General features: G+C 40.6%; 1 protein-coding gene across 2 annotated transcripts; it reads left to right on the top strand.

Moving 5' to 3' along the window:
* Positions 1-726: 726 nt before the first annotated feature.
* On the top strand, positions 727-4,645 carry LOC117595420. Of its 2 annotated transcripts, none has more exons than XM_034296349.1 (2): positions 727-831; positions 2,414-4,645. In XM_034296349.1, the coding sequence occupies exons 1-2, from the start codon at positions 797-799 to the stop codon at positions 3,015-3,017; spliced, it is 639 nt and encodes a 212-aa protein (XP_034152240.1). In that variant the 5' UTR covers positions 727-796; the 3' UTR covers positions 3,018-4,645. The 2 variants fall into 2 exon arrangements, with proteins under 2 accessions (XP_034152240.1, XP_034152241.1); XM_034296350.1 differs by lacking the exon at positions 727-831 and adding an exon at positions 1,554-1,875 and having other exon boundaries at positions 2,414-4,644.
* The last annotated feature ends 6,341 nt before the right edge of the window (positions 4,646-10,986 follow it).

Raw genomic sequence — 10,986 nt, 5'->3', positions numbered from 1 at the left:
TTTCTAAGCGAGATTTCTCTGAATCATATGATTCTGAATAATTTCAAAAACAGATTTAGTCATTAACCTATTAATCTCAGAATAAAGTAGTAAAAAATGTATCATAATTAAAAAAGGAAACATTTAAAAACCTCCCTTCATCTGAACAGAATACGTTGCAATAGTTGCAATAATCCAAACAAGCATGAATCTGTGAAACACGCACAGTTTTGCAACTGTGTTCCTGATGATTATAGGCAAGTCATTAATGGGAAATTGATATTTTCAGTGTTAAAAATACGACCCCCTTTTCAGTAACCGTCCCCAGCAATAATTGGCCACCTTACTATATTGTTGAATTACATTATAACTGCTTTTTATTTGTATTACAAATGACAGATCTTAGTCCTCTCTTAAGTGTCCACTAGAAAGTTGTAGCTAGCTTTCTTACTTTCCGGTAAAGTAAAAAAAGACTGATCACTTTGATATTACATGACGTCTGGTCTGTCGCGCAAGCCGAATTTCACTAACTGAAACTTGTTTAAAGAATTTACATACATGACATTTTTACGATCTCCAAAACATTTTTAACATCCATACATTTCTATAAAAAATTGTGGTGTGCTATCTGAAAATTATATTGATTAGCAAAACGTTTCCAGTGCTATTACATTTGCTGTCCAGTGCTATAACATTATGAACTTGAGAGGATTTACTTCTCCGACCACTTGAAACGTTAGCTATATTACAGAAGACAGCTCGCTTCAGATGAGCGAATTAAGTTCAAAGCATCAAACTCAACCGAACATGCTGCCAAATGAACAAGATGAAACGTGATGAAACGTTTGACTGGTATATACCAATAGATTTGTTGACTCAGAGTTAAGATTCGCCATTTTACTAAGCAATGCAAACAATGTGTAACAAAATGAGTTTATTACAAATCTAAGACCACAGTGGTAGAGTGTGTCTATTGTCACTGTCTATATGGACAGAAAATCACCATAGTCCAACTAAGGCAGAAAAAGTGCTTTTCTCACTTGAAATGAAAAACACTTGCTCCTGGAGAAAAAAGTTTGAATTGAAAAGACAGACCTGAATCAAGATAAAATCCCAAGTACTTGTGCTAATGACACCACTTGTATTAACTTGTGTTGCAATGTGACTATCTGAGGCAGATAGGGGGATTGTTTTCTTGATTTTGAGTATACCATTTTTGTGTTCTCCACATTTAAGACCAATTATAGATGAAAAGACTTATGTTGGACATAAACCTAACCTTTACGCTGAAACTCATATCCCTAGTGGAGACCTGCCAAAAAACTTGTGAGGGCCTATTTTTACAGTTGTACTATCTTTTTGGGGGCTTCAGGTACCCACTTGAACACATTAGTAGATAACACACACAAACACTTCAAATTGGCTCGCCAGTTTATTAGAATTCAGATTATGTATCTATTCTTGTAAATCAGATTCTTGTAGCCACCGTCAATATCCTGCATTACGATTTAAGAGATGTTTAGGAGTTCCAGCCTTGTAGAGTGCTCATTCCAGCTGTGTTGTCCTACTCTTCCTCCAACAGGATATCTTACGTTAATTCTGGACCACGCTGCGCAAGCGCAAAAATATCCATGTGGTTGTTGAATTGGAAATTGAACCCTTAATTCTTTCAGTTAATTAAAGTATATCGAAAAACGTGTTACAAGTGCAACCCCACGGTTATGGCGATTTGTTGTGTGTTAATTAGCTAGCGTATTTAGAGAGTCAAAAGTAATAAATTATATTCTCTAATTTCAGTGACAATTAGATACGTCAACTACTAACAGCTAAAACTAGCTAGCAAGCAATACTATCATCCCATCCATCAGTCCAACAATCAGCAAGAGGAGCCTTTGAGTGAGTCATTTTTATCTTTGTCAACTGAACTTACTGGTCAATTTCTGTGTTGTTTATCTCAGGTGTTTTTGTTTGCTTTATGAGAAGTTGCTTCAAAAACGTGCACTCAGATGATACCTTTACTAACGGTGGTTACATGGCCCTGGCCAGCATAGGTATTTACAGTAGATTTGGATCCATGTCAACATCTTTGTGGTTCAGTAGAATTAGAATGTTGACCTAGAAATATGTCTGAAACCTCTTGTCAGGTCGGTACTGCACGATGAAATGCCATGAAGTGGAGCAGGGGATGTGCCTAATACATTTCATAGAGGGTTGTTAATGTGCTAAACATTGTGAGATGGCCTACTGAAGGAACACTGGGCCATTTCACACACACACACACAGATTAAGCCTAGTCTAAGACTAAAACAATAAGCTCAATGGAGGTTTCTATTGAACTAGATTTTTTTTTGTCCTAAACTAGACTTAATCCATGTCTGTGAAACCAGCCCATTATGATTTAAATTAAACCTCCCCTTTGATCTTGCCTCTTTAGGTGCTTTCAGGTCAACCAGGGGTTGGGAAAAACTGTATTGTCCAGCTCCAGCCCCTCAGTAATGGCTCCTCCTGCCACTGCCGCTTCCCCCAGCTTTCTGAACAGAGACACCCCCCATTCCAGGCAGGGCAGCACTCGACAGCCCCACGGAAGAGGAGACGGTCACAGCCGCCGCAGCCTGCTCCGCTTCAGTGTTATGCTGATGACTGTAAGGCGCATGGCTACAAGCCACACCAGGCTGGTCAGACGCCTACTGCCCTTCCTGTCCTCCATGTGCTCCAGCCTAGAACGCATTGCTGTGGCGGCGGAGGGGTATGCCACTGTCAGTGCGCCATCCTCCGACACAAACGCTCCCTCTGTTGGGCCTTCCTCCAGTCGTTCTGCCTCCCCCACCCAAGCCACAGCCAGCAGTGTGCCCTCTAACACAGCCAATTCACCCAGACCGCTCGCCGTCACACCCACCTCCCACTTCCGCAGCCGTACTCGCGCAGGAGGCGGCCGTCGATTCTACGTCCGTAACCGAATCAACCGCAGATTGGGTCTGTCTCGTATCTTTGAGAGCCATCTGTCCCGACGAGGCTCTTTTCGTGAAAGGGCCAGGTGAGAGCCCTGATGAGTGAGGGACTCTGTTTGGGCTGCTGTCTCCTTTTTTCTCTGTTTGCCCAGTTTGTTTTTGGTGACCAGTTCCTTGTTTTATTAAATGGCACCTCTGAATGTACACCGTATTACTTGTTGATCCACTAGTGTTGCTGGTTGCACATACTGTATTGTCCGAGGCCAGCAATGTTTATGTTCAGAAATGTTCAGTACCATTACAGTACATTGACTCTTTGTGTTTGCTTCCGTTCACAGTACATTTGGTTTGCTTCCATTCCTTTTCCAGTTTATATTGGAGTTAATGGGGTTTATATTAAAGCACTATTTCCAGTTGCCTTGATAATAATTGCCTGCTTTAATATCGGTAGTTTTTGGTTGTGATTCAATGTTGTGACGCTGGTTCTTTATAAATTATATTAGTGCTGTTCAAGCCATGCCCTGTCCCAGTAACGGTATTTAATGCCACACTACAACATTCCTTCATCTCAGCCAGACTGATTTCTGTCATGTAGAAAACACTCAGTCTGGTGCCCACCCACCAACTATCATAATCATAAACTTGGCTAATAGGCCACGTCAGCCTGTTTTCTGAGCAATAACATTGCAAGATTGAGGTGAAGGACAAGGGGAAGCCTTTATGTTGTGTTCATTTTCTATAATGTTTTTTTTATATGTACCTCAGTCAATGTCAAAATGGACCTCAACCCCAACAATTGTAGTGAATTTGTAGAAGTGTTGTAGAGAGTACATTCAGATGGTAAACATCAGGTGTATTGCTCTTTTCTTGCCACTAGATGGAGATAGTTCAGTTTCTTTTATGGCTCAACAGAGATAATGTAACTTGATTGGCCCTAGGTTTCATACTTCAAAAAATCTGCAGACCGCAATGTCACTGTCTTTTTTATTGGGTTTTTGTTGAACAGTGAATGTTTAATTTTCGAGGCTGTGTATTGGTAATATATTATGTATGCTCCTCCATATGCTACATTATGCTCTTCTACAAGGTACAGCTCAAAAACCAACTATTGCGAGTGACCAAGACAGAGGGCAAGATCGAGACTTCCTTTCTCTAGCCAGGATGTTTTTGAAGAGGAAAGTCAATTGGACCCAACACATGGGCTGAAAACCATTCCAATCGATGTAATCAAGAAAGTGTTAGGTGACTATAAGCAAGCTGAGCAGATATATAAATTAGTCTTACTCTCTGCATTAAAACCGCTAAACAGCAGGGAAGATGGCAACTGTGGCTGCCAGGATGTTTTTGAAGAGGAAAGTCAATTGGACCCAACACATGGGCTGAAAACCATTCCAATCGATGTAATCAAGAAAGTGTTAGGTGACTATAAGCAAGCTGAGCAGATATATAAATTAGTCTTACTCTCTGCATTAAAACCGCTAAACAGCAGGGAAGATGGCAACTGTGGCTGCCAGGAAAGAATTTACACAGGGATGTAAACAAAGACAAGTTACATGTCTATATATGTAAGTAATAGAACACTATTTAGTTTTACAAAGCAGAGTTCCTGAATTAGGTAAAATTGTCCAAGATGTTATTTTTAACTAAGTGTAATGTCAAATATTCATAGACAAGGCCATAGGCTGGTCATGAGGTCAAACATTTAGATTTAACCTTATTAATGCTATAAAATGTTTGTTTAGATTTATTTTGTTCACAAAAATTGGTGGAAAATGTCTATTTAGTGCTTTTTAATTCCATGCTGATAAAAAGAAAACTGAATACATGAAAGTAAAAGTAAATTTTCTACCACCATGGCAGCTTGTCCTGATGTTGTGCCTCACATCCAGCCAGGGGTAAACAGTAGACTGCCAGAATGCATTTTGCGTGAATGTGGTGTGGAACCTCCAGAAGATTTTACCCCATTTCAAGTCTGAAAACACATTTGGAACATTTTAGTTTAGGATCACAGTAGGTGGTATTCCTTGTTTTTTGGCCAACCTGCCATTTACAGTGTAGTTGGAAACCCGTACTTTTGCTCCCTGAGTGGAGGATGTTTTATGGACAAAGGTTGACAGAGGATAAGAGCTTATAGCAAGCTGGGCACATTACTGTCAATGACAAACAACATAATTAGCGCCATCTGGCTGCCAGTTGGGCTCACACTGGGGGGGGGGCATCCCTTTAGGGACCTATTTTTATGTATTGGACGGTGTGTTTTGTATTTAGATTATCAGCAATCATAAGGAACCCATTGAGATGAGCGCTACTCTAGCTAGTTGTCAGCTTCCTGTTAACCTTGCCCTGTGCCCTTGCCCTACGCTGGATTAATGAAATGTATCTACTCTTCATTCAATAACCTTCATCTGTGTAATTAATGAATAAGGCATGAGGGGTGTGCTATACAGCCAATATACCACATGTAACAGCTATACTGATGCGGGACGAATCGCAGAGTTTACAGAGTATAGCTCAGGCCTGTTACAATTGTCATCTATAGTTCAAAGTTGACAACCAGTGTTTCAAATACAGGTGTATCAGACCGGCCAAAGCCTGGAGGGACAGTCAAGAGAAAACCACATACATCATGTGCAGAGAAAGGGTTTGAGAACCAGCTTGTAGATCTGTCAGGTAACCCACTCTGTTTCCACACAGCCTGACTGTTGCTTCTGTTGAAGGTGCTTGAAATTAGTTGAAAGTGTATGATCAAGTCAAAGAAGCCCATGTCAACATTTTTAATTGGTTGTTGCAGGATTTGTCAAAAGCTGCATCTTTCAGCGTTGACCTGAGGTGGACGTTACTGTATTTGACAGAAAAAGTGACAATTTAGCATTGTTGCACATGTAGTGGCTTTGGTTACTTTGTTTGGTTTATACATATTTTAGGTTGGCTCAGCTGCCCTAACCTGAAGTATTTGCTAAGGTATGATGTTCAGCATGTCCCCACAGGGTTTGGCATTGTTATAAATATCCTGTGCCGCTGTAACATGTTGGTGAAATAAGAGGAAAGATGCTCGGGATTTCCTGAGAAGCTTATTGCATCATGAAGTCAGTGTTGTGGAGGAATGTGAACATTAGAAAGGTTTATGTGGTAGGGCCATTTTCTGTACCATCCAGATGTACAATCCAGGACCACTGCTGTGGGATGACTATACTGTAAATAAGAGGGAGGAATATCATGGATATGTATGGGCAGACACTGTAACCTTCAACACTGCACTATTCACGTTTAAATCTTGAATAACATGCTACTATGACAACTGAAGTGCTGTGCTCCTCTGTGGTATAAGAGTTACCTTGGTAAAACAAAAGAGGCGCTTTGTTCCGTCGTCGGGCTAAATCCCCCCTCAGCAATTACCATTCACCTTCCAAAGACCTCGAAGAGGAAGGCAGCAACACTTTGTCTTTTAACAGGAGCAGCCATGCGTGAACGCATGGACACACTAGAGAAGTCACTAACTCTTCTTTATCCTTCCATCAAGCCTGGGGAACGTGGCGCTCATACAGTAGCCTCTGATTACATCCCTGTACAAGACGTTCATTTTGATGATTTTGTTGCAGAAACAAGTGCTGAGACAGACTGTTTAATTGTATTGTATGAGATGATTCTGTTGCTTTTAAGTTATTAATGTTAGTTGGGTTAGTTATGTTTTATTTTTGTATCTACATTTAGAAAATCGCAAATAACAAATACAAGGATAAAGGTAAGTTGAAGACAGTTTTAGTATCTTAACATGGATCAGATCTTGATGTCTGTGTGTACATCTAAGAGTAAATGTAACTTATGTGCAGTGGATATAACAAGTCTACACACCCCTGTTAAAATGCCAGGTTCTTGTGATGTAAAAGAATGAGACAAAGATAAATCATGCCAGAACTTTCTCCACCTTTAATGTGACCTATAACATGAACAATTCAATTTAAAAACAAACATAATACATTTTTCTCCTTTTAGGGAGAAAAATGTATTATAAAAAACTCACAATAACCTAGTTGCATAAGTGTGCACACCCTTAAATTAATACTTAATTGAAGCACTCAGTCATTTTGGGTAGGAGTCTATTAGCATGGCAATATTTGCCCATTCTTCTTTGCAAAAGTGCTCCAAATCTGTCAGAATGCGAGGACATCTCCTGTGCACAGCCCTCTTCAGATCACCCCACAGATTATCAATTGGATTCAGGTCTGGACTCTGGCTGGGCCATTCCAAAATGTTAATTTTCTTCTGGTGAAGCCATGCTTTTGGTGAACTTCCTCTTCAGCTTTCTAACGGACGCTTGAAGGTTTTGTGCCAAAATTGCCTGGTATTTGTAACTGTTCATAATTCCCTCCACCTTGACTAAGGCCCTGGTCCCAGCTGAAGAAAAATGCCACCACCATGCTTCACTGTGGGTATGGTGTTCTTTGGGTGATGTGCAGTGTTGTTTTTGCGCCAAACAGACCTTTTGGAATTTTGGAAAAAGAAATCCCACGTGCTTTTGGGGGACTTGATGTTTGTTTTTGTAAAATTCAGCCAGGCTTGGATGTTTTTCTTTGTAAGAAAAGGCTTTTGTCTTGCCACCCTAACCCATAGCCCCTTCATATGAAGAATACGGGAGATTGTTGTCACATGTAGCACACAGCCAGTACTTGCCAGAAATTCCTGCAGTTCCTTTAATGTTGCTGTAGGCCTCTTGGAAGCCTCCCTAACCAGTTTTCTTCTCAATTGTGGAGGGACATCCAGTTCTTGGTAATGTCTCTGTTGTGCCATATTTTCTCCACTTGATGATGACTGTCTTCACTGTGTTCCATGGTATATGTAATGCTTTGGAAATTATTTTGTACCCTTCTCCTGACTGATATCTTTCAACAATGAGATCCCTCTGTTGCTTTGGAAGCTCTCTGCGGTCCATGGCTTTTGTTCTGAGATGCAACTAAGAAAATGTCAGGGAAATCCTTCTAGAACAGCTGAACTTTATTTGTGAATTATCAGAGTCACTTTAAATGATTGCAGGTGTGTAATGACTTCTATTTACCATGAGCCACTGTATGTTGTTGTCGTCTATAGTTTGTGTTAGTAGTTGCCAGATAGTCTGTACACTAGATGGCACTAAATGATGGGTCATAGGTCACTGATTTCATGGGAAGTAAGAATGCACAAGTATGGCCATATGGTTAGAGCTATACGGGGTCCTTTGGAGGTCAATACCCTGAACTCTAACCTTAATCCCTACTCTTACCCTAACTTTCAATAAAGCCTTTACCTAACCTTATCCTTTACCTAACCTTATCCTTTACCTAACCTTAACCTTTGCCTTGCCTCTGCAGTCGGCATCAATGTTGGATGTATCTGGTTTTCTGGGGGACACTGATAAGACATTGGAGTACATTTCTACAAAACAGAAATCTATTTAAATAATGATTGAATACGTTTATGAAATACATAAAAGATATTTAAATATATTATGTTAATATATGTGTAAAATACACCCCATAACCTTCTCCATCCAGATTGTCATATCAAGTTTCCTCTTTATTGGCATTTATCAGTGAATCGAGTCACTACTTAGTCTTCTAATATAAATAACCAAAAAGGGTATAAGATATCTTTTATGACTGGTATATGCCCTCACTATTCTGTTGTTGGGGTACGCTCACATTATTCATACAAAGAAAAAGCTGCTTTTTAACATACTTTATAAACACAGTTAGGAAGGAAAGCAAGTTCACTCATATTGTACATAATTGATAATATAAATAATTACATTTAAAGACTTTCAACTCTCCAAATGTCTGCATCCTCCCCCAGCTCAACTTTACACCAGGTGCAAAACCAATTTCCACAGGAGTGTTGCCATCACCAAGGACCCTGCACTTATTCATTTGCATTGATCACCCTACAAGACCCAGCAAAAAGAACACCATTCTGCAAAATGGTCAAAGTGTGAGTTAAATAAAGAAATGGAAATGCTATGCTTTACATTTATCTGGTATATTCAGGATATGGTAAAAGGTTAAATAAACACTAATGAGAAGTGTTTAGGTATTCTTCATTTGGTGAAAAATAAGTAGTGTTGTACTGTACACATTCTCATCTTGACTGTTGTTATTAAAAGATCCTTTAAAAAAATTCCGGCAGGGGTGTTTGACACACACAAACATGCACAGGCGCAGGCACACACTCATACACACACACACACAAAGGAATAAAAAACAGACAACAAATAAAATGTTCTAGGTTTACTAAGATTTTCCATTGTTGGCAGTGCTGACTGTGGTGCACCCTGGGTAAAGGCTCCCCCTCTTCTATCTGGGACTAAATATTCCAGTGTGTTTGTGTATCTGTGTGCAGACGTGTGTGCATGTGCAGCACAACAACATTTTATTTTATGAATAATTGTTTAGACTCATTGAGTTGCACTGCGGAAGGATAGAGGAAAGATCTGTACCCTCCAGAATTATTTAGTAAAGATTTGTTTTTTGTTTTTCAGCTTATACTGAAAATAGCAGGGACACTAACTGAAGTAGGGTTGTTTAAGAAAAAGAGAGATTAATCAAGAAATACATTTGATTTTCTAAACCGTGGAGGACGTCTTCCTCCATGTTACCGTTTGTTTCAAGTACATTTGGAACGCTTTCCTTCATAACGACTACACTACCTACATGCCTGAAGATGAATAACTTCACTATTAGTGCAATAATTCACATTTTTAAATCAACAGGAGATGAGATGAACATGTCCTGGTAGTAGTTCCGTGGTTAAGCTGTGGCCAGCTCACAACTGTCATCCCAAAGCCTGGACATTTCATTACAGCTTGGTGTGCAGAGAGACGTATCACAACTATTGTTTGGATATATAAAGCAGAAAAAGAATAAGGCGGGACAAGGTTGTAGGGTTTTTGTCTTGGGGACAATGGATATGGCATTGCACAAGGGAAAGGACTGTTGTCCTTTTTGAAATGGCTTCTTTGGAAAATGACCGGTAAACATAAAGAGGCATCAGGGACAGTGAACAAACAGGTGCTAGTTAACCCACTCATCTGAAACACATGAAATCACCATGGAACAGTAGGTCCAAATTTCAATTCAATCAAACCCACATGTATTCGCGGTCAAATAAAATCAAAGAATGGTTCTGGGCTCTCCACAACAAGAAGCGTGTGCAGTGCATTACCGCAACACATACTGTAGCATTGGAGGATTCATTTGAATTCCAGCCTTTGACCAATGACCATCTCATCCTTTTTTGTTTATTTCCAGTTAGTGATTTTGGCCTGCTTCATCACTGAAACTCCAAGCAGACCTGCTCACTCAACCATGAAGTCTGTACTGGAATCCTTACACGCAGTCAGGAATGCATTCTCCACCCTTCTACCTGGATTGAGTTTCCTGGCCACCACAAGGAGTCGTTAGAGAGCAATGAGGCAGTGCACCCATATTCAGTTACCCTCCCAACCTGGACGGTGCTGGCCAATTACGCTGCCCTCCGCAGAATCCACAAGCAGGATTTGAACCCTGGTCTCACATTGACGCACCTAAATTCCAGGCAGTGACTTTTCTGCTGTCCTACCCTGGGGCCAATGTTCTCTGTGTTTCAGCAGAAGAGAAACCTTGAGAGGTAAACCTTTAACGGATAAAGTGATGGTTTAGTTATACAGGACGAGATGAGAGGACATGGGACATCTTCCCGTCCTGACCTCCACACAGTCCCATCTATCATCCAGGCTTGTAAATTGGAAGATAGGTGAGCCTAGCCATATGGGCACTCTAACAAGCACAACCTCCAGCCACACCCTTTTTATATCCCCAGTCTGGCCTACACATCAAGACCTGGGCTACACCCCCACAGGGCCTGGTCAGTCTGTTTCTGCACAGAGGAAAGTGTCTGTCAGTAAGAACCCATTAGACAGAGAGGAGAGACGAGGAACAGCTGTGAATGAGGACACACTAACTCATACAGTACATGTGCAGGAGTGCACACACACACTCATCTGTGGCTTTATTACCCAGAGTCCTCTGTGGTTTCTTGCCTGGCCCTCCAG

Source organism: Esox lucius, chromosome 13, assembly GCF_011004845.1.
Source record: "Esox lucius isolate fEsoLuc1 chromosome 13, fEsoLuc1.pri, whole genome shotgun sequence".
Taxonomy (NCBI): domain Eukaryota; kingdom Metazoa; phylum Chordata; class Actinopteri; order Esociformes; family Esocidae; genus Esox; species Esox lucius.
The sequence above is the reverse complement of the archived record's forward strand: the minus strand, read 5'-3'. Positions and strand labels throughout refer to the sequence as shown.

Bases quoted from the DNA above. Each gene is read 5' to 3' on its own strand.
- LOC117595420 (XM_034296349.1), top strand. From the start codon at position 797: ATGAACAAGATGAAACGTGATGAAACGTTTGACTG. The intron at 832-2,413 runs GTATATACCAAT...TTGCCTCTTTAG, and splicing joins CGTGATGAAACGTTTGACTG to GTGCTTTCAGGTCAACCAGG.